This window comes from Diabrotica undecimpunctata, chromosome 1, assembly GCF_040954645.1.
Source record: "Diabrotica undecimpunctata isolate CICGRU chromosome 1, icDiaUnde3, whole genome shotgun sequence".
In the NCBI taxonomy this organism is placed as follows: domain Eukaryota; kingdom Metazoa; phylum Arthropoda; class Insecta; order Coleoptera; family Chrysomelidae; genus Diabrotica; species Diabrotica undecimpunctata.
In genome coordinates, this window is record NC_092803.1 from 3030761 (window position 1) to 3055729 (window position 24969).

The 24969-nt window shown below is 32.8% G+C and overlaps 2 protein-coding genes across 2 annotated transcripts in view; one reads left to right on the forward strand and one right to left on the reverse strand.

Moving 5' to 3' along the window:
• Positions 1-24969, forward strand: part of LOC140442787 (uncharacterized) — a 98537-nt gene that overhangs the window by 39542 nt on the left and 34026 nt on the right. The window contains exons 6-8 of the mRNA XM_072533764.1: positions 18715-18807; positions 20088-20362; positions 20457-20606. Coding sequence (XP_072389865.1) covers positions 18715-18807; positions 20088-20362; positions 20457-20606 — 518 coding nt within the window. The remainder of the gene's footprint in view (positions 1-18714; positions 18808-20087; positions 20363-20456; positions 20607-24969) is intronic.
• LOC140444203 (uncharacterized) overlaps positions 11358-24969 on the reverse strand; it is a 32083-nt gene continuing 18471 nt past the window's right edge. Inside the window, exons 2-3 of the mRNA XM_072535948.1 lie at positions 22977-23936; positions 11358-15003 (exon numbers count right to left, since the gene is read on the reverse strand). Of these exons, the coding sequence (XP_072392049.1) occupies positions 14009-15003; positions 22977-23304 (1323 nt within the window). The 5' untranslated portion in view covers positions 23305-23936 and the 3' untranslated portion in view covers positions 11358-14008. The remainder of the gene's footprint in view (positions 15004-22976; positions 23937-24969) is intronic.

Consider the following 24969-nt stretch of genomic DNA (forward strand, 5'->3'; position numbering starts at 1 on the left):
ATGATTTGATTTTATCGGTCCCTGAAAACAAAGTAACTGATGTTCTAAACACTTTTAACGCCCAGTGTGAACACTTAAAGTTTATGGTTGAGAGAGAAGCTGATATGTAATACGATTCCGTTTTTAGACATGCTTATACATCGTGGCAGTGATGGCATGCTAAAGACGGAGTGGTATCGTAAACCTTGTTTTAGTAACCGTTTCATAAACTTTTATTCTCAACATCCATGTTGAGAATAGAATCCATCCTAAGATGAAAACAAATTTGGTTTTGGCCCTTAAAACTAGGGTTATTAACTTATCCCACATCGAGTTCAGAGACAAGGGACTAAAAAAGTTGAGATCTATACTACAAGTACAAGAGAACACCTATCCTACAGGGCTTTTGAATAAACAAAACTCATTTTTGGTTCTCCTTTTCCTTTGCAATTTTCTGACAACCAAAATTTTCATAATAATGAGGTCCGACAACTGACACAGAACACATCAGAGCTACCACAATCTAAAATAACGTATGGTTGCCTACCCTATATTCCAGTTCTCACACCTAAGCTATTGAACATTTTCAAAAATGTTAGTGGCTTAAAAATTGCAACTAAGAATGTGAAAACGGTATCGAAGTTGTACACAAAGACAAAGGATCCTTTTACAATACATGAGTCATCGAATGTTGTTTATTCTATACCGTGTGCTAACTGTAAAAACGTGTATATCGGAGAATCATCTCGTAATTTTCACAATAGAGTAATATCACATCGCAGCGACATAAAAACCAAAAAGATAAACGCATGTGTGCTCACAGAACATGCATTAACTTTAAAACATGAATTTAATTTCGAATATTCCTGTATTTTGGCAAAGGAAAAAAACCATTCAAAACGTGTTTTCTTGGAAATTTGTTTCATAAAATCTAATACGTCTTGTATAAATAAAAAGTCAGACATAGATAAATTGAGCAACATTTATTGTTACTTACTGACAAAGCATCAAAAATAAAATAAAGATTTACTTTTACATATACACACCATAATACACCTGCATAGAAAACATGTTGCATACTATCAAAACAGGTTTAATATACTACTTCCATTAATATAATAACAAGAACTCCTAATTACTTTTTAATCACACTATTTTTGTTTTTTTTCTGTTCTCTATAGATCAGTCAAAACACACCATTAAAAGATGTCACTAACAAAATTTTAACTTTCCAACTAAATTTTAAAATGTATTTTGTCCAGTATTTTACATGTTATATTTTATATGTGTGTTTTTAATGTTGAGTGTCGTAGCTTTACACAAATAATCTCAACGACTAGTAAGTTGTAATGACAATTTGAGATATGATGTAAATATTTAAACTTTCTTCTAATTACAATGTCTTGAAGAAGGAATAAAAGAATTCCGAAAGCTCGACCAAAAGTCAAAAGAGTGTTTCTATAACATCCCGGCCAAACCTACTGACTGCAACCCTAATAAACTGTGTTGTTTGTATATGTATATATATATATATATATATATATATATATATATATATATATATATATATATATATATATATATATATAATTAAACATGTAATTAAATTTTAAAACCTATAAATCCAACAGTTAGTTCTATGATTCTAAGATCCAGCACTATAAAGATGGAAAAATAACATTAAAATAAAAAAATATGTAACGTATTACCTAGTTACAATAAAATCATGAAGTATTTTACAAAGTTAAGTTTCCAAACTCTATGGTACCAGTAACACTTTTCTACTAATATTTATATATTTATTGAGAAACCTATTAAATACATTTAGGTTGTTTAACAAAGATAAGTATCTATTCAGTGGGCTATTAGCACCATAGGTTGTTCTACAAAATGAAACATTAAAAGTACATAGATGAGGCAAACCAATGGTACTCTAAGACCAATCTCACCCACAAGAGAGGGACATATCCCTCCTCATACTTAAAGCAGGCAAGCTCATAGACCTCTCCATGATAGAGTGTAGTCATGGTCTGCTAATCTAATCCAACTTTGAAAGGCGCACACCTGTAGAAATTTATGCCGAACCCTCTCTAAAGTGATGCTTTTAAGATAGTTGTTGAACCACCACCTACAAATAATTCAAATAGTAAGCCAAGTAAGACTGGTTTTATAATATATATAATTTTAGGTTAAATTTATAATTAACTAATATCACATATTGGTATAATAGTTCTTACCTGGTCCTGGTAAAAACAAACTCGGAACGGCTGTTCTCGTAATACCGTATGTCCAACATTGATGATTATATCTTCCTCTTTAAAATGACTAGCGAATACACTAAAATTGTTATAAGTAGTTTCTGTTGCAGCATTATCTAATTAGGGCTCTTAACAGCATTCACCCATTTATCAAACATATCCATATAATTTCGTGGACTTGGAAAACAGTAACACTTGCTAGTAGTATCCATGCAATCTGGAACACAACATCTTCTTTGTTAATTTCTTCGTTTTTCCATTGGTATTCTATATAATGTGTTCGATGTTCGGTGCCATAATAAATCGTCTAAAATTGTACCTTTTTGCACTAATTATATAAAAAAATTTAAATTATAAAAAATAAAACAAATACAAATATGGCGCCGTATTTGTCTAAACTCAACTTTGACTTGATCACAGCACACTCCCTCCGCGCAGGAACGAGACTAGCAGCGAATTGTTAAGAATATTAGGTATGTTTAATTACTTGTCTAAATACTTACCGAATCTCTCTGAATTGTTGTCACCGTTAAGAAATTTGATTAAAAATAATATAGAATATAAGTGGACAGAAGATCACTTGGATTATAAATCCAGCTAGATATAGAGATTAATCATATTTTAAATATTGTATTTTTTAGTTTAGTGTTTTCAGTTGTTTTTAAGTTTTGTAAAAGAGGGAGATGTAACATAAACAGCTTAGTGTGAACCAGGCTTAACATGAGTTGGTTCACCTGTCGGTGTTACGTCTGTCACTTGTCACTAGAGAACAGACATTGTAAAAGATATGTAGAAGTCCAAATAATAAAGATTAAACTAACAATAGTTGTCTCAATAAAACATTACAATAGGTGTTTCTTTTTTTCATAAATTAAAAAAAACCATAGCAAGTGAGAATCACTTTTTAAATTTTATTAGTTCTAGTTAACCGTTATAACAATTAAGTACTAGGACATTAAACAGGGCAGTCCAAAAAAAGTTCCTATCTCTAAGAACGTTAGTTATCTACCAGAAACTGAAATATATAACTTTCCCAAAGAACTTTATGAAATAAAAAAAACTTTCAAGCTCATTCCAAGAAAATTTATTGTAAATATTAGTGACATCAGTTACACTACAAAAACGTCATAAATACAGTAGACTCCCTCTATAACGAGAACTGAAACTAACAAAGAACTTTATGAAATAAAAAAAACTTTCAAGCTCATTCGAAGAAAATTTATTGTAAATATTAGTGACATCAGTTACACTACAAAAACGTCATAAATACAGTAGACTCCCTCTATAACGAGAACTGAAATGGCAGACTAATTACCTCGTTATAAGCGGATCTCGTTATATCCAACAACAATAATACTGTGCATACATATGAATATGTAGTTTTCTAAAACATTAACTTTCTATAGTGAAGCCATTCGGAGCAATATAAGATGCTAATAAATATTGTTTGAATGGCGTTTTTAAAACAAAGTTGTTTACTTTTATTGTCAATGAAACGCATTAAAACAAAAGAGAGTTGTTTACTTTTACTGTCAATTATATACGTTAAAACAAAAAATCTGTATTCTTTAAATATGTATAAAGCGTATAAAGTTATTTTGTCATTTTTGGCTGCTTTAAATTGTCCAGTATTCTATCTATCATATTTTCTAAAGATGTGAAACAGTTTTATGCTTCTTCATTTGCGTTTTGTCCTTGGATAAAGTTTCTGACAACCTTTAAAACACGTGTGAATGGTCAACCCAATACAATGACACTTGTGAATCATAAATTTTACATTTCCGACTAAGAATCATAAATTGTAAGAAGTTTATTGCGGGCGGCCCGCAGTTAAAAAGGGTATTTATTTATAGCTACGGATGGGCCAAAACGTAAAAAACACGTTTTTCAATCTTATTTTTTCTCGTTATAAGCAAATTTACCTCGCTATAGAGGGTTATAGTTCAATAGAAATTTCACGGGACATCTAATGTACCTCGTTATAAGCGAAACCTCGTAATAACCGTGTTCGTTATAGAGGGAGTATACTGTATAACATTTGTTAAGTTGTATGAGCTGTAAAGCCTACTTATATCGGTTGATTTGTTCCAAGAGTAATTTAAAAATATCGGTTTGAATTTTGTTATGTTATAGCGATCGCCATATTGTTAGACGCGCTGGAGAAAATCCATTCTAAAGGTCTTGGTATTACGATATTTATTAAGTATATATAAATTGCAAAACTATGACCAAAAATAAAGTATTCTCTAAATCATCCTGTATACATATACAGCTCTGTATTAAACTATGAACTATTATTATAGAATTTTGTGCAAAGTTTGGTAAAAATGAGTTGTAGTGCATGACCAGTTCAAAATTCAAACCGATAACATTCCTATTAAATTTTGATAATCTGCCAAAGTGTTGTACAAAGTAATTGATATGGCAACCCTGTTAGTATGACGTTTCGTTTGAAGCGTTTCGAAGCCGAACGTAATGCTATCTATCGATGATAAATACTACTTCAGATGAGAGAACAATTTTTGCCGAGAAAGCGGCAGTTCAAGACATAATTCTTGTTTAACGAGATTTTTCATATGTTTAGGAAAAAATATTTAACGTTTTATTTCATTGCAAACATTTTCTACTTTTACAGTTTTATTTATGTTGTTATTAAAATTTTTTTCGGGTTCTTACCGGTAGCTTTATTATAAGCCGAAACAAATTATTTTTTCCTATTGGGACAAAACTGTAAATTCAAAAATTTTCAAAAAATTCGTAAGTATTTCTTATAAGTATATCTTGATGCTGTAAAAAAATTAACAAAATCCTATGTTTGGTTTTCCCGCTTTATACTTGGAAAAAAGTAGTTTTTTTGAGTTTTTTCAAAAACGAAAACATGAAGTTTGCTTAAAAGTTGTCAAAATACTTCTAGTCATCACATATACCTTCTCAAATTTTTTGAATTTGTAGATTGTCTTTTGAGGGGTGCAGATCAACCTTAAATAATGATTACCCAGCTAACATACAATAATGGTAAAAGTTCAATTTTTGATGAAACAATCATAGAAAAATCAAAATAATTATTGGTAATCGTTTTTTATGGTTATTCATGTAATATTGGTTAAAAGTATTTAAATGTCCAGTATAACAGGTTACTACTTTGTATCCTTGCAATGAAATTTAAAATAAAATACACTGTGTTTCATTTAAAAATATATATCTTTGATGCGGTACTCTCAAATGTGCTTCCAGCACTTGCAAGGCTTGTCTCCAGTGTGAATTCATACATGATTTTTTAAAGTTCCAGATTAACTAAATTGCATAGAACAAATTTCGCACTAAGAGGCTTTTCTCCAGTGTGTATCCTTAAATGTTTTATAAAATTACAGCATCACTAAATTGCTTAGAACTCTAGGTTCTAAGGTTTTTTTCTAGTGTGTATGCTTACATGACCTTTCAAAGCTCCAGGGTAACTAAGGGCCAGTTGTTGAATCAATAGTTAACTCATGGATTAAGTAAACAATGATTAAATTTAATTCAATAATTATTTCTCAAGAAGTTGTTCAATGCATGTTAACTCTCGGATTTGTTAAACCCGAGTACTGAAGCGGTGACAATGTTGCCAGTTATTAATTACCTGCTTGGAACAAATTTTTTCATGAAAGTTATAAAAATAAATTTGTTCTGTGGTATAAACGTTGGTGTTCATATAATTATAAAAGTTAATGACTTTTGGCGTAGTGTTTACATTTTTCATGTTCGTGTTGCATTAGTGATTATTGTCTCTGGCAGCACAGCATGATTTCTAAAAATTGTTTAATATATAATGTTTAATATATATTACCTATTTGTGGGATGAGCTATTCTATCTCTTATGCACTTAACCAGCATAAAAACTGTTTCCTTTGGTAATCGGAATCTATTCAAAAACTCATTATCTGACCATTTATGAAAATGATTTTCTCTTACTGGAAAAACAGGATTTTTTAACAGAGGAAAAATTATATTAACAACAGCTAAGAAATCTTCATCCTCTGTAATATCTCCATCATCAAAATCAAACACACCATTATTAGCAACAATTAGCATTAGCCATAATTATTATTATAGACACGAAATTATACTAGATTATTGCTGTAAATCTTATCTAAGACTGCAAATTTAAAGCAATAAAACACAATATCTAGCGATATAACTATGGTTGTTCTAAACTGGAATTGTCTAGACAATATTTAATTTAAAACCAGAAAGTAAGGTTACAAATCTCTAGTTAACACCGTTAATCCTTCGTTTTTGGGCGATTAAGTTAATCTCTAGTTAACAGATGGTTAAGTGTTAAACTTGCATTGAACAACGCTATATTAAGTTTAACTGAAGATTATTTTTAATCTGAAGATAATCTTCAATTGAACAATCGGCCCTAAATTGCTTAAAGTTCCAGCATCACTAAATTGCTTAAAACGAAATTGGCAAGGCATTTCTCCAGTGTGTATCCTTGAATGTTTTTTTAAAATTACAGCATCACTAAATTGCTTAGAACAAATTTCACACTTGTAAGGCTTTTTCTACAGTATGTATCTTTAAATGCGATTTTAAATGTCCATATTGACTAAATTGCTTAGAACAAATTTCACACTTGTAAGGCTTTTCTCCAGTGTGTATCCTTAAATGCGTTTTCAACTGTCTGTAGACACTAAATTGCTTATAACAAATTTCACACTTGTAGGCCTTTTCTCCAGTATGTGTCTTAAAATGCGTTTTTAAACTTTGATTTTGACTAAATTGCTTAGAACAAATTTCACACTTGTAGGGCTTTTCTCCAGTGTGTATCTTTAAATGCGTTTTTAAATTTCCATCTTGACTAAATTGCTTAGAACAAATTTCACACTTGTAGGGCTTTTCTCCAATGTGTATCTTTAAATGCGTTTTTAAATTTCCATCTTGACTAAATTGCATAAAACAAATTTCACACTGGTAAGGCTTTTCCCCGGTGTGTGCTCTTAAATGCTTTTTTAAAGTTGTAGCATCACTAAATAGCTTAAAACAAAATTGGCAAGGCATTTCTCCAGTGTGTATCCTTAAATGCTTTTTTAAAAATCCACCATCACTAAATTGCTTAGAACAAACTTCACACTTATAAGGCTTTTCTCCAGTGTGTATCCTTAAATGCATTTTTAAATGTACATTTTGACTAAATTGCTTAAAACAAATTTCACACTGGTAAGGCTTCTGTCCAGTGTGTATCTTTAAATGCGTTTTTAAATGTCCATATTGACTAAATTGCTTCGAACACATTTCACATTTGTAAGACTTTTCTCCAGTGTGTATCCTTACATGCGTTTTCAACTGACTGTCGACACTAAATTGCTTCGAACAAATTTCACACTTATAAGGCTTTTCTCCAGTGTGTATCCTTAAATGCCTTTTTAAATGTACATTTTGACAAAATTGCTTAAAACAAATTTCACACTGGTAAGGCTTTTCTCCAGTGTGTATCTTTAAATGCGTTTTTAAATGTCCATATTGACTAAATTGCTTGGAACAAATTTCACACTTGTAAGACTTTTTTCCGGTGTGTGTTACCAACGTTTTTTCGGATTTCGAGTTAATCTCATTCTGACGTAAACCTAAAATAAAAATAAAACTATAAAACTTTGCATGCTGAAACTGCAGATCATAAATAACATGTTACAACGCTAGAATAAATAAAGTAAAGAGACACTATGACAACGTCATTTATCGTCCAACCTAGTTGGTACTACGCCCAAGCTTCCAAATATTTTTGTACATTGACCTATTCTATTTAGGTTTACTGCAGCATTTTTTGTGATGATTCTGAGCTTGTTTCTGCAGTACTCCCTATTAACGCATGACTACCAAATACTAATTTTTTTATGTGTTTGACTGGGTATACTTCTCAGTTATGTTCACAGCACATAACTCTCAAGCATGTTACCTCCTCTAGCAAGAAGTAGGCAGATAGTGTCTAGCGTCCCATGGTACCCGACCTTTAACTAAAACATTTGGAGGAAAACTAAAAATGATTATTTTATTTATTTAACAGCCTTATAGAGCCTACTTCATTAGTGCCAAAACGCAAAAATTGGATGCGAAAGTTGCACTTTTCACATTTAAAATGCACTTGAGTTTTGTCGATGGGACATTCGGATTTAAAGATATCGAGTTTTTACAGTCGAAATTTTACTTGAAAATTTGATTTCGCTCGTGTAACTAACATTCAAAATCGCCGGTCGCTTCAAGCGTTATTTCTGAGAGAACGATTTATTCTACACCAGAAGTGTTAACACACATTTTTCTTTAAAATTACCTGTTACATTTCTAGTTTGAAACATTTTTTTCTACGGCGTACAGATTCTTGGTAAATCAATGTTTTCCGTTTTTCACTGCCAACGAGGGGGGTTTAGAGAAAAGCCTGAGGAAGGAGCGGTAAACATTTTTGCATCTTTTTGAGGTCCCAAAAAATGTGTTAGAGGTTGAGTGGCATTTTAGTCTTAAACGACTGTTGTAATCATTATTTAAATGTGGAAAGCAATAACACCTAATACTTTATTCCTTTTTTTATTTAATAATCTCTTTACTTCATTTAGTAATTGTTTTCTTGGAAAGGGATGGGTATTTTGTTTTACTATGTTTACTGCCATATGTATAAGACTCTAATACTGGCAACAATGTACCAGCCAGGATGATCAACGTTTGTGACAAAGTCTATTATGTCTGTTCTTATAGGATAAACTAAAAAGCGGATAATGGAGTCAGCATACAAGCCAAGGGTATGGTTTAGATACGTCGATGAATCTTTTGTGATTTGGGGTCACGGAGTAGAAAGACTTAACGATTTCCTGTCTTATATAAACACACTACATCCAAATATTCAATTTACGACGGAAACAGAGAACTAGCGTTCCCAGAGTATAGTATTAGTAAATCGAAAAGAAGGTTACTTAGGACATAAAGTGTTTCGAAAACCTACACACACGGACGATACCTAAACAGGAACTCAAATCATCATCCAGGCCAAAAACAAGGTATCATCAAAACTCTGGAGGAGAGGGTAAAGAGAATATGTCAACCACAGCATCTGCAAAGTGAACTTCTTCATATTGAAAAAGCGCTTACCTCTAATGGTTATACCAGAAGAGAAATACATAAAGCGATTAACAACGATTTTAGAAGAAAGGACGAAGAAACAGCATGTATAGGCAAAGCGATCTTGCCCTATATATAGGAGATAACAACAGAATTGGGGGAATACTTAAAAAGCCTATATAAAGACCATTTTCAAGCCTACAAAGAAAATCAAGGTCTGTTTAAGATCAGTGAAGGACAAACGCGACCCAACGGGCGAAGTATACCGAGTACCATGCAGATGTGTAATGGTATATGTGGGAACCAGGAAAAGACACACAAACACAAGGATCAACGAACATAAAAGCCATTGTAGTTTAGGGAAGAAACGCAGATGTTAGATAAAACATAACAGTACTACCTACGGTTATATCAGGAAGCGGTGGAAATATATAAGTATCCAAATAATTTTAATCGGATAGACGAATTACTACAAATTGACAAAATACCAATATTAAAATCCACAAACACCCTTCCCGCCAAACACGAAAAAAGAAAAGCTACGAACGACGACACGCCCCCTCACGGCGAAACCAGTGGAAAATATAAATATGGCCTCCGTAGTACAACGCGGCAGTTACGCAATACGCATCATCCGGGGCCAAAACCTCAAAGCCCAATGCATTCTTAAAACTACCAGCTCATCCCTCGGCAATGTATTTAAAAGACATCCCAAATCCAAACTCCCTTTCCTACCCTCTATTTTACTGGATCTTGTCAGCAATGAACTCCCTAATGAATACATTGACATTCAGGAGGCAACTCCCCTCATTTATCGCCGTCGCTCACTTCGAGCTTGCCTAGACAGGGGGGATCGGTTTTCTGTGGTTTCCCGATCCCATTGCACAACGATACCTGTCTATTGCAGATGTTACAGCCACAGCTGCCCTCTCGCACCGCGTTTTCAGACAGTTATTAATATCAAATCAACAAATTCATATTCTCTATATATACTATCAATAAATTCTGAAAAGGACCGTTTTACACATTGTCTTTCACCTCTGACTGTCCAGGCGCTCCTCCAATGACCACCAGTGGACCCACAACAAAAAAGAACCAGCCAACTACAAAACAAAAAATAAACCACATTCTGAAGAGGCAGAAGGTCTAAAACAAGATATCAAACACCAGTTCCAAGAATACACTCAAAGAGAGACTATACGAACAACGCTATTACTACAACGCGGTGTCAGTTTCAGCTTACAAGCGAAGCAGTAACATCACCAGAAGATGCCAACCCCTAGTGTTGGCGAAACGTCAAGACCTAATCTCAGAAGACAACGGCCTAAAAGTCCGAACAAACAGTTTAACAAATATAAAATGTAACCTCCACATTTTTTTTTTTGATATAACGTAAATGGTGATTACAAAACTGACATACAATAATGATAAACTTTCAGTTTTTGGCCAACTCAAAATAATTGTTGGTAATTTTTTTATGGTTATTCGTGTAATATTGGTTAAAAGTATTTAAATGTCCAGTATAACAGGTTACAACTTTTTATCCTTATAACGAAATTTAAAATAAAATACAAGGTATTTCGTTTAAAAAAATATATTTTTGATGCGGTGCAGTGCTATGAAGGACCCTGTATATTTATAACTAATTTTAAAATGTGAAGCTTACAGTTAACTCATATTTTTGTAAATAACTTTCTTCGGCATCTCCTATAATCAGATCTGTATCTCATATCTTATCATTGTAAAAGATATGTAGAAGTCCAAATAATAAAGATTAAACTAACAATAGTTGTCTCAATAAAACATTACAATAGGTGTTTCTTTTTTTCATAAATTAAAAAAAACCATAGCAAGTGAGAATCACTTTTTAAATTTTATTAGTTCTAGTTAACCGTTATAACAATTAAGTACTAGGACATTAAACAGGGCAGTCCAAAAAAAGTTCCTATCTCTAAGAACGTTAGTTATCTACCAGAAACTGAAATATATAACTTTCCCAAAGAACTTTATGAAATAAAAAAAACTTTCAAGCTCATTCCAAGAAAATTTATTGTAAATATTAGTGACATCAGTTACACTACAAAAACGTCATAAATATAACATTTGTTAAGTTGTATGAGCTGTAAAGCCTATTTATATCGGTTGATTTGTTCCAAGAGTAATTTAAAAATATCGGTTTGAATTTTGTTATGTTATAGCGATCGCCATATTGTTAGACGCGCTGGAGAAAATCCATTCTAAAGGTCTTGGTATTATGATATTTATTAAGTATATAAAAATTGCAAAACTATGACCAAAAATAAAGTATTCTCTAAATCATCCTGTATACATATACAGCTCTGTATTAAACTATGAACTATTATTATAGAATTTTGTGCAAAGTTTGGTAAAAATGAGTTGTTGTGCAGAACGACATACACGACTTTTGACGGACAGACATTTTTTAATAGGGTGGACCTATAAAAAAAATGGTTTCGGTGGATTGTTCTGAGACGGCACACAATTTTTTGCTGAAATAGATTCAGAATAACTTACATACCAATAAGGACTACTATTTGAGAATAAGGAGGATCACTTACTAATTATTGTTCTGCAAGTTATGCTGAAACCATTTCATCAAACATTTGTATGCTGCCTAGTTCTAAAAAATGGTGTTTTTGGAACAACGAAGAATGAAAATTTCAAAATAGCACTTTGTACTTCATAGTGAGATATTAAAAATTAATTAGACTACAGCATATAAAGGTATACTACTCTATTGTTTATAAATACTAAAATAATTAACTAAAATAGATTTTTCAAACTAAATAGGTCTTTTATAGATATATTACTTATAGAGTGTAAATTTTATGATATCGTACTTTCAAAATAAAAGTTCTACTAGCAGCATCTACTATTCTGTAACTCTCAGCATGACCAGTTCAAAATTCAAACTGATAACATTCCTATTAAATTTTGATAATCTGCCAAAAAAAAAAAAAAATTAGAGGCATTTGAACTGTGGATGTATCGCAGAATCCTGAGAATATCATGGACCGAGAGAGTCACAAATGTCGAGGTCTTGAGAAGAATGAATAAAGAAAAGGAAGTCATATTTACGATCAAAAAACGAAAACTGCAATACTTGGGACACATTACAAGAGGCGAAAGATATGAACTGCTTCGAATAATTATGCAAGGGAAAATAGCAGGAAAAAGGTCCATAGGAAGAAGACGAAACTCCTGGCTAAAGAATCTACGGGAATGGTATAGCTGTAGCAGCAACGAATTGTTTCGGTCAGCAGTTTCGAAAATACGTATAGCCCTGATGATCGCCAACCTTCGGAACGAAGATGGCACTTGAAGAAGAATCTGCCAAAGTGTTGTACAAAGTAATTGATATGGCAACCCTGTTACTATGACGTTTCGTTTGAAGCGTTTCGAAGCCGAACGTAATGCTATCTATCGATGATAAATACTACCATTGCTTCAGATGAGAGAACAATTTTTGCCGAGAAAGCGGCAGTTCAAGACATAATTCTTGTTTAACGAGATTTTTCATATGTGTAGGAAAAAATATTTAACGTTTTATTGCAAACATTTTCCACTTTTACAGTTTTATATATGTTATTAAAATTTTTTTCGGGTTCTTACCGGTAGCTTTATTATAAGCTGAAACAAATTATTTTTTCCTATTGGGACAAAACTGTAAATTCAAAAATTTTCAAAAAATTCGTAAGTATTTCTTATAAGTATATCTTGATGCTGTAAAAAAATTAACAAAATCCTATGTTTGGTTTTCCCGCTTTATACTTGGAAAAAAGTAGTTTTTCTGAGTTTTTTCAAAAACGAAAATATGAAGTTTGCTTAAAAGTTGTCAAAATACTTCTAGTCATCACATATACCTTCTCAAATTTTTTGAATTTGGAGATTGTCTTTTGGGGGGTGCAGATCAACCTTAAATAATGATTACCCAGCTAACATACAATAATGGTAAAAGTTCAATTTTTGATGAAACAATCATAGAAAAATCAAAATAATTATTGGTAATCGTTTTTTATGGTTATTCATGTAATATTGGTTAAAAGTATTTAAATGTCCAGTATAACAGGTTACTACTTTGTATCCTTGCAATGAAATTTAAAATAAAATACAGGGTGTTTCATTTAAAAATATATATCTTTGATGCGGTACTCTCAAATGTGCTTCCAGCACTTGCAAGGCTTGTCTCCAGTGTGTATTCATACATGATTTTTTAAAGTTCCAGATTAACTAAATTGCATAGAACAAATTTCGCACTGGTAAGGCTTTTCTCCAGTGTGTATCCTTAAATGTTTTATAAAATTACAGCATCACTAAATTGCTTAGAACTCTAGGCTCTAAGGTTTTTTTCTAGTGAGTATGCTTACATGACCTTTCAAAGCTCCAGGGTAACTAAATTGCTTAAAACAAATTTCACACTTGTAAGGCTTTTCCCCGGTGTGTACTCTTAAATGCTTTTTTAAAGTTCCAGCATCACTAAATTGCTTAAAACAAAATTGGCAAGGCATTTCTCCAGTGTGTATCCTTGAATGTTTTTTTAAAAATCCACAATCACTAAATTGCTTAGAACAAACTTCACAATTGTAAGGCTTTTCTCCAGTGTGTATCCTTAAATGTTTTTTAAAATTACAGCATCGCTAAATTGCTTAGAACTCTAGGTTCTAAGGTTTGTCTCTAGTGTGTATGCTTACATGACCTTTCAAAGCTCCAGGGTAACTAAATTGCTTAGAACAAATTTCACACTTGTAAGGCTTTTCTCCAGTGTGTATCCTTAAATGCGTTTTTAAACTTCCATCCTGACTAAATTGCTTAGAACAAATTTCACACTTGTAAGGCTTTTCTCCAGTGTGTATCCTTAAATGCGTTTTCAACTGTTTGTCGACACTAAATTGCTTAGAACAAATTTCACACTTGTAATTCTTTTCTCCAGTGTGTATCCTTAAATGCGTTTTCAACTGTCTGTCGACACTAAATTGCTTAGAACAAATTTCACACTTGTAAGGCTTTTCTCCAGTGTGTATCTTTAAATGCATTTTTAAACTTCGATCTTGACTAAATTGCTTAGAACAAATTTCACACTTGTAAGGCTTTTCTCCAGTGTGTATCCTTAAATGCGTTTTTAAACTTCCATCTTGACTAAATTGCTTCGAACAAATTTCACACTTGTAAGGCTTTTCTCCAGTGTGTATCCTTAAATGCGTTTTTAAACTTCCATCCTGACTAAATTGCTTAGAACAAATTTCACACTTGTAAGGCTTTTCTCCAGTGTGTATCCTTAAATGCGTTTTCAACTCTTTGTCGGCACTAAATTGCTTAGAACAAATTTCACACTTGTAAGGCTTTTCTCCAGTGTGTATCCTTAAATGCGTTTTTAAACTTCCATGTTGACTAAATTGCTTAGAACAAATTTCACACTTGTAAGGCTTTTCTCCAGTGTGAATTCTTAAATGTGTTTTTAAATTTACATCTTGACTAAATTGCATAAAACAAATTTCACACTTGTAAGGCTTCTCTCCAGTGTGTATCCTTAAATGCGTTTTCAACTGTTTGTCGACACTAAATTGCTTAGAACAAATTTCACACTTGTAAGGCTTTTTTCCGGTGTGTGTTACCAACTTTTTTTCGGATTTCGGTTTAATCTCATTCTGACGTAAACCTAAAAGAAAAATCAAACTATAAAACTTTGCATGCTGAAACTGCAGATCATAAACAAAATCTTACAACGCTGGAATAAATAAAGTAAAGACACATTATGACAACGTTATTTATCGTCCAACCTAGTTGGTACTACGCCCAAGTTTCCACATATTTGTATACATTGACCTATTTTATTTGGGTTTACTGTAACTTTTTTTTTCTGATGATTCTGAGCTTGTTTCTGCTTTTTTATGCAGTACTTCAGCCCTATTAACGCATGTCTACCAAATACTAATTTTTTTATGTGTTTGACTGGGTATACCTCTCAGTTATGTTCACAGCATATGACTATCAAGCATGTTACCTCCTCTAGCAAGAAGTAGGCAGATAGTTTCTAGCGTCTCACGTGACCCGACCTCTAACTAAAACATTTGGAGGAAAACTAAAAATGATTATTTTGTTTATTTAACAGCCTCATAGAGCCTGACTTCATTAGTGCCAAAACGCAAAAATTGGATGCGAAAGTTGCATTTTTCACCTTTAAAATGCACTTTTTTGTCGATGGGACATTCGGATTTAAAGATATCGAGTTTTTACAGTCGAAATTTTACTTAAAAATTTGATTTCGCTCGTGTAACTAACATTCAAAATCGCCGGTCGCTTCAAGCGTTATTTCTGAGAGAACGATTTATTCTACACCAGAAGTGTTAACACACATTTTTCTTTAAAATTACCTGTTACATTTCTAGTTTGAAACATTTTTTTCTACGGCGTACAGATTCTTGGTAAATCAATGTTTTCCGTTTTTCACTGCCAACGAGGGGGGTTTAGAGAAAAGCCTGAGGAAGGAGCGGTAAACATTTTTGCATCTTTTTGAGGTCCCAAAAAATGTGTTAGAGGTTGAGTGGCATTTTAGTCTTAAACGACTGTTGTAATCATTATTTAAATGTGGAAAGCAATAACACCTAATACTTTATTCCTTTTTTTATTTAATAATCTCTTTACTTCATTTAGTAATTGTTTTCTTGGAAAGGGATGGGTATTTTGTTTTACTATGTTTACTGCCATATGTATAAGACTCTAATACTGGCAACAATGTACCAGCCAGGATGATCAACGTTTGTGACAAAGTCTATTATGTCTGTTCTTATAGGATAAACTAAAAAGCGGATAATGGAGTCAGCATACAAGCCAAGGGTATGGTTTAGATACGTCGATGAACCTTTTGTGATTTGGGGTCACGGAGTAGAAAAACTTAACGATTTCCTGTCTTATATAAACACACTACATCCAAATATTCAATTTACGACGGAAACAGAGAATTAGCGTTCCCAGAGTAAAGTATTAGTAAATCGAAAAGAGGGTTACTTAGGACATAAAGTGTTTCGAAAACCTACACACACGGACGATACCTAAACAGGAACTCAAATCATCATCCAGGCCAAAAACAAGGCTTCATCACAACTCTGGAGGAGAGGATAAAGAGAATATGTGAACCACAGCATCTGCAAAGTTAACTTCTTCATATTGAAAAAGCGCTTACCTCTAATGGTTATACCAGAAGAGAAATACATAAAGCGATTAACAACGATTTTAGAAGAAAGGACGAAGAAACAGCATGTATAGGCAAAGCGATCTTGCCCTATATATAGGGGATAACAACAGAATTGGGGAATACTTAAAAAGCCAATATAAAGACCATTTTCAAGCCTACAAAGAAAATCAAGGACTGTTTAAGATCGGTGAAGGACAAACGCGACCCATTAAAACCGGCCGGAGTATACCGAATACCATTCACATGTGGAATGGTATATGTGGGAACCACGAAAAGACACACAAACACAAGGATAAATGAACATAAAAGCCATTGTCGTTTAGGGTATATTGACAAATCTGCCGTTGCCGAACACGCTTTGGGAAGCGGAGAACATCGAATACTATTTGAAGAAACGCAAATGCTGGACAAAACTTCACAGTACTACCCACGGTTGTATCGGGAAGCGGTGGAAATATATAAGCACCCAAATAATTTTAATCGGTTAACAACGGTCGGAGTATACCGAATACCATGCATATGTGGAATGGTATATGTGGGAACCAGGAAAAGACACACAAACACAAGGATCAACGAACATAAAAGCCATTGTAGTTTAGGCAAGAAACGCAGATGCTGGATAAAACATAACAGTACTACCCACGGTTATATCAGGAAGCGGTGGAAATATATAAGTATCCAAATAATTTTAATCGGATAGACTAAAAATTGACAAAATACCAATATTAAAATCCACAAACACCCTTCCCGCCAAACACGAAAAAAGAAAAGCTACGAACGACGACACGCCCCCTCACGGCGAAACCAGTGGAAAATATAAATATGGCCTCCGTAGTACAACGCGGCAGTTACGCAATACGCACCATCCGGGGCCAAAACCTCAGAGCCCAACGCATTCTTAAAACTACCAGCTCATCCCTCGGCAATGTATTCAAAAGACATCCCAAATCCAAACTCCCTTTCCTACCCTCTATTTTACTGGACCTTGTCAGCAATGAACTCCCTGATGAATACATTGACATTCAGTAAGCAACTCCCCTCATTTATCGCCGTCGCCAGTAAATATAAATGCTCACTTCGAGCTTGCCTAGACAGGGGGGATCGGTTTTCTGTGGTTTCCCGATCCCATTGCACAACGATACCTGTCTATTGCAGAGGTTACAGCCACAGCTGCTCTCTCGCGCCGCGTTTTCAGACAGTTATCAAATCAACAAATTCATATTCTCTATATATACTATCAATAAATTCTGAAAAGGGCCGTTTTACACATTGTCTTTCACCTCTGATTGTCCAGGCGCTCCTCCAATGACCACCAGTGGACCCACAACAAAAAAGAACCAGCCTACAAAACAAAAAATAAACCACGCCCTGAAGAGGCAGAAGGCCTAAAAAAGGACATCAAACACCAGTTCCAAGAATACACTCAAAGAGAGACTATACGAACAACGCTATTACTACAACGCGGCGTCAGTTTCAGCTTACAAGCGAAGCAGTAACATCTCCAGAAGATGCCAACCCCTAGTGTTGGCGAAACGTCAAGACTTAATCTCAGAAGATAACGGCCTAAAAGTCCAAACAAATAGTTTAACAAATATAAAATATAACCTCCACATTTTTTTTGATATAACGTAAATGATGATTACCAAACTGACATATAACAATGATAACTTTCAGTTTTTGGCCAACTCAAAATAATTGTTGGTAATCTTTTTTATGGTTATTCGTGTAATATTGGTTAAAAGTATTTAAATGTCCAGTATAACAGGTTACAACTTTTTATCCTTATAACGAAATTTAAAATAAAATACAAGGTATTTCGTTTAAAAAAATATATTTTTGATGCGGTACAGTGCTATGAAAGACCCTGTATATTTATAACTAATTTTAAAATGTGAAGCTTACAGTTAACTCATATTTTTGTAAATAACTTTCTTCGGCATCACGGCATCTCCTATAATAACAGATATAATTGATTTTATCATAAAAATTGATTATCCTGTATATCTCAAAAACATTGTCGGCAAGAGTATGGCTTGTACATTTGTTTCCTAAATAGACAATACAATCGTGTAACAAAGGATTGACAAAATCATACTCATCTCAGTGGCTTAAATTGCGTTTAAACATAATCGGCACTTTTGAGTACCAACAAATTCTGGTACACTTATATCCCAGGTATTGAAGTAGATAGGAGGGAAGGAGCCAAGAAAAGAACACCAGTCGACAGCCAGAGGTTAAAAGAAGCTGTTTTAGACGTTATTAATAATGGTACGTCTCTCAAGGGAATGGCAAGTCGTTTTTAAACAAATATTATGACATTAAAAAGATACGTTCGCAGACAACGATCGGAAAATGTTAAAATATCCTTCTCTCCTGATTACAAGAAGGCTCAAATATTTACAAATGCAGAGGAAAATATGTTTAAAAATTATTTAGATGTTGCCAACAAATTACGCCTTACAAGAAAACAAGCAAAAGAACTGGGGTACGAGTTTGCCGTTAGAAATAGTAAAAAAAATCTGCTTCTTGGAATAAACATAAGCAAGCTAGTTACGACTGGTTATATGGATTTCTGAAGAGGATGAAGACCTTATCATTACGCTCTCCGGAAGCAAATAGTCTTTCTAGAGCAACTAGTTTCAACAGAAATAATGTATCAAAATTTTTCGGAAAGTTCTTGAAAACCATGGAATCGGACCAGAAGCAATTTTTAGCGTGGACGAAACTGGACTTTCCACTGTCCATAAGCCAAAGAAGATCATTGCATGTAAAGGTGATAAGCACGTTGGTAAAATTACGTCAGGGGAACATGGAGCAACAGTAACTGTTTGTTGTGCAATCAATGCAATTGGAAACCATATACCGCTTTTTATGGTTTTCTTTGGCAAGATCACATGATTGATAATAGTCCACCAGGGACCACAGGCGTAGTTTATGAAAGTGGATGGATGGCCGCTTCTAATTTTATCAAATTTTTGGAACATTTTCAAAAATATGTAAAGGCGACTACCGATAATAAATGTTTAATCATAATGGACAATCATGATAGCCGCGTTACTCTCGAAGCCATAACATATGACAAAGAACACGGAATAATTCTTACCATACCACCACACACGTCGCATAAGCTCCAGGCGTTAGACAGGAGTGTATTTGGCCCTCTCAAGAGTTTCTATAATACTGCCTGTAATGATTGGATGGTGACCCACACAGGACAATTACAATATACAAAGTCGGAGGATGCTTAGCTTACGCTTTCCCGTTAGCATTTACCCCACGTAATATTGAAAGCGGATTCAGAGTTAAGGGTATATGACCTTTTAATTCCAATATTTTTACCAATGAAGAATTTATGTCGGCGTATGTTACTGATCGCGAAGATCCGGAAAATAATTCCACTTTATGTCAGTTTGATGTTGCAACACCAGCAATAGATAATAACGAACCCTCCACTTCTACTGGCACTTTCACCACCCCTGAAATAATTGGACCATCTTCCTCAACTGGATCGATTTCACATAATCAACAACTATGACGAACACTAATAGAGGGCAAAAACCAGCCTTCTACTTCTACTGGTACTTTTACCACACCTCAAATAATTAGGTCACATGCTGTAAATGGAGATACTTCACAAAATGATCAGCTACAACAAACATCAATGGAGCACAATAACCAGCCTTTCACTTTTGCCACTTTTAGTAGCCCAGAAATGATCAGACCTTATCCTAAAGCCGGGATCAGGACTTCAAAAAAGGGTAGAAAGAGAGCGACTATGAAAATTCTCACAGCTACAGCAGAAAAACTTGCACCTGAAGCTGAAGTTAGAGCTAAAGAAGAAAAAAAAAACTAGAAAAAGAGTAAAGGCCAAAGTAAGAGCACTTAAAAAAATGATTAAACAAAAACTTAAGGATTAGAGGAAATCTTCAAGTTCGGGGGGCAGTGACATTATGCTATCATCGTTAGAGTCTGAATATGATCGTAATGATGAAATGCAAGTAGAGACAGATACTGAATGTGAATCAGAAGCAGAAGGTGACGAGTTTGAATTGAGTGTGCAAGATTGGGTAATTGTAAGCTTTATCTACGAAAGAAACTTAGTCCATCGTTACGTAGGACAGATAACAGGAAGAAAGAATGAGGATTTTAAAGTCAAATTTACCCAAAAAAGAGGTGACAAAACCTTTAAGTGGCCAGAAAAAGAAGACATAGGTGAAGTCGCATGTGACCAAATTTTAAAACAGTTACCAAGCCCGACTTTTAGGAGCTACAGTAGACGCATAGGATGTTTAGTCTTTCCTAAATCACTGAGAATATTCAATATTCAACAATAATTATTTTTTTCACTTTTATAACTTTTTGAATATAATTTTCTGCCAGAAAGTGTTTCTATTTTTAATAATTTTTGGTTTTATTTTAATATTGTAAATCTGGGAAGGTATAATCAAGTCACCCATACACAAGGAGCAAGTCTCCCGAAGTACGGGGAGACATGATTAGTTTTTCTCTATTACTAGATTCTACAAAAACTCGTTATTTATTAGCAGTATATTTTTCGGGTGCATAACACCCAAAACTTTGATAAATTTATAATGTTCCACTAAATTATCAAGGTTCTAGATTGGTTATAAAAAAAGTTATCCGAAAAAATGTAACGTTGGGATCAAACCTCCCTCTTCTCTCCTACAATTGGACAAGAAAAAATAAAATCTCAAATTTTTCAGTAAAAACCTGTCAGTCTTTTTGCATATCATTCTATATACATTCCGACTTCCAAATTCCACAACTCACAGCTCAAATGTATTTCTTTAATATAATATATAATCCTCTGATTAGACCAAGTATTGGTCTTTTTATTCCTATGAAATTTTCCAAAACTGCAAACAATATTGCAACTATTTTAGCTTGCCAAGTGATTGTCTAGCAATCAGGTAAAACAACACAGTATATACAAAAAATGTGTGGCTACAAATAAAGCTTTATGGCAGAGCCATACTAAAAACATTCCCCAATATGCAGAAAGTATTGCTTGTTTAGAGACACACTAACTAATAAATAGTTATAAACATTTTTCAGTAATTTTAGTCTTGAAATCATTTAACTGTTAAGTTGAATGAAGGTAACTTATAACCTTTACCTTTCAACTGTCCTATAAACCTTTACAGAACAAAAATTGTTTTTATTAGGCATATATTTACTACTATTAAAATTAATTATACATTTAGTTAGTAGTGTTCTACTATGGATTCTTCAATAAAAAAAACTCATTATCAAATTTATTATGAACATATTTCTGAAGCATTACTGAGTCATATTTAAACTCTTCTATATTTACATAATATTATAAAAACAAAAACTTTAAAACAGAAAAATCGGGCAATTCGCATTTTAGTGCACTCTAACCTAACCAAGCTCTTATATGATAGTTAACATACTCTTAAATGGTGTCAGAGTTGCCAAGTCTCCAGTTTTTTCCTACTCTCACATAATATTATAGAAATGCATATAAAAATTAATCGATTTTAGTTAATTAAAGATATATAACATATATAACAATAAAATTTATTAAAATGATATTAAAAATTAATAGTATTAATTAAATTACCGTATATAATAGAAATGCATTGAAATTATATAAAAATTCATAGATTTTAGTCATAACACAAATTATAATTTCGTAAAAGTAACTTATATTTTAAACCTTCGTATACATTTTACAAAAAAAATATGGCAAGTTTTATACTTATTTAAAATTTGTAGCTTCTCATAACACAAATTATTATTTCGTAAAAGTAACTTTATATTTGTAACATTCATATACATATTTTACTAAAATAAATACAGCAACACTGTGACACGGTGCCTTGAGGAAATATATTTGGTTAGGTTAGAGTGCACTAAAATGCGAATTGCCCGAAAAATCATATTAATATTGATGAAAACCTAGGTTCCTTCTTGTGTTCAGTCCGTTTCCCAGTGTAACAGAGAAAACTGAGGCAAAGCCTCAACTGGTGCGAAACAAAATGTTCTATAAATCTGGCCCATTATACAGAGATATACGGACTGTTTTGCATCAGTTTGCTCTGGCATCAGTTTTTTCTGACTAAACACATTTATTTATCACATAAAGAACAAACAAGCCACCCATATGTAAAACAACACTCACCATAAATCAACCTAAAATATTAGCATTTTAATAGTAAGCAAAAACCATACATATTTAAGACCAAGGCTCTGTTTAATACCATTATTACAATAGTCAAATAGTTGAATTGAGGTTACATTTATATTTAAGAATAAAGATATATTTTAGAGATGCACCCACATAAAAAAACCATTTTTGTAATTACAGTTTGCAAATGATTAGGATTATCAATAATTTTCCTTTTCCATTTTTAAAAAATTATTTTCCCAAAACTATTTTGATTTATACATACCACATTGACTCTGATTTTCTTCAATTAGGTCTTTATCATCCTTAATATTTGGTTCACACTTCAAATTTTTACAGGTTAACAAATTACTATTACCTTCAATTTGTTCCTGTTTTACATTTTCAATAAATTTTTCCGTATTCATTTGATTGAACCAATCTTTAGAATCTTCATTAGCTGTATTATCTTCGAGTATAAGTAATTCTTGTTTAAATTCATTTTTTATAGTAACTGGAAATTCTGTGTTATTCACATCATCGTTCTCTAATTGGGTTTCGCATTTTATATTAGATACTTCACTTTTTGTGTAAATGTCTTCCTGTGTCTCCATACTGTATGTTTAAATAAGTGTTCAAGTTTCATTCATTCATTCTATTAATGTTCACCATAGATTAGGGAAGGGGTGATGTTCACTTGTGACTTGTGAAAAATTGGACAACAACAAATCCAACAGAAAAGACGAGACAAGACCAGAGAACAACCCAACACAACTCCCAACTCTGTTATTCTAGGACAAGACACACAACACCACAACACAGATCACAGAACCATGGTACAATGAATACACAAGGTATGATATTGCGCATGACATTTGACAGCTGGCCCAGGAGTGTGACGTAGTTAAGATCGCCTGAACCACCTCGAACCCATTATTACAGCTTAACGTACACATTAATTTTGAAATTATGGTTAAAAAGTGATCTAATTTTTTTTTAAATGTTTTGTTTTGGTTATAATTGAATAAAAAATATATTTTCAGTAGCGTAAAACCTTTACTTCTCCTAGAGATTCAGGCAAAATATTTATTTTTGTTTTCATACATATACTAATAATATAAGTACTCTTTTTGTATGCAAATCCCTTGAAATTTAAAAATTTTCTGCAGAGGAAATACTGTGAATAGGTAAATAGTAGTAGATTTGCTTATTCTGATTCACTGTCACTCACTTCCAAGCAGTTTTACTGAAATAAAAACAAAATAGAGTACAATAGAGAAAAATCTGTTTTACAATTCAATATGGTATTTTAGATGAGTTATAATGAAATTTAGTAAAATAAAAAATATACACATTACTATAACCTACCGATTATTATATGCAAAATTTACTTATCAAACAATATAATAATATGAAAATAAGACACAAATTAGTTCAAACGCAAAACACAATAAATATCGACTTCAGACGACTTTACACCGGCAAGACAGAAAGCTTGTATAAAAACAAAAGTTCAACAATAATATCGGTTATCAATGGTGACTATGAGATAATAAATATATTTTAAAGTATCTCAATACTGACTGAGTCATCTATTTTATAATAGAAAAATAATTTAGATATATGCTTATATATGTGTCTTTATCAAAAGAATCAAGAAGAATCAACAAAAGAATGGAAGTATTGGAAACCATCAAGACACGAAAGCTGCAATACCTGGGGCATGTTATGCGTAATGAGAGATACAACCTACTTCAATTGATTATACAAGGGAAAATCCAGGGCAAGAGAAGTGTAGGAAGAAGAAGAATCTCATGGTTGCGTAACTTGAGGGAATGGTACGGATGCACATCAATTGAACTATTCAGAGCAGCAGCATCTAAGATCAGAATAGCCATGATGATTGCCAACCTCCGTCGCGGAGATGGCACGTGAAGAAGAAGATGTGTCTTTATACAAATGGTGTTTAGTTACTATTTATTTATACTGTATAGTATTTTTTTGTAGAACTGAAAGTTTTTATTTGCCATTGTATATCTGGTTTTGTACCTTTTTCAAAGTACGCTGTGCAATTGCTTGTTGCAATAGTGACAATGAAGATAAAATCTTTAGGTTTCATACATTTCCTAAAGATAGCGTGACCAGAAAACTGTGGATTATATCTTGTTGTAGATAGGATAATTTTAATTGTAATACTGCAAGAATTTGTTATACACATTTTAAAACTGAAGATTACCAAAGAAATCTACAACAGGAACTTTTAAATTACGTTTCTAAAA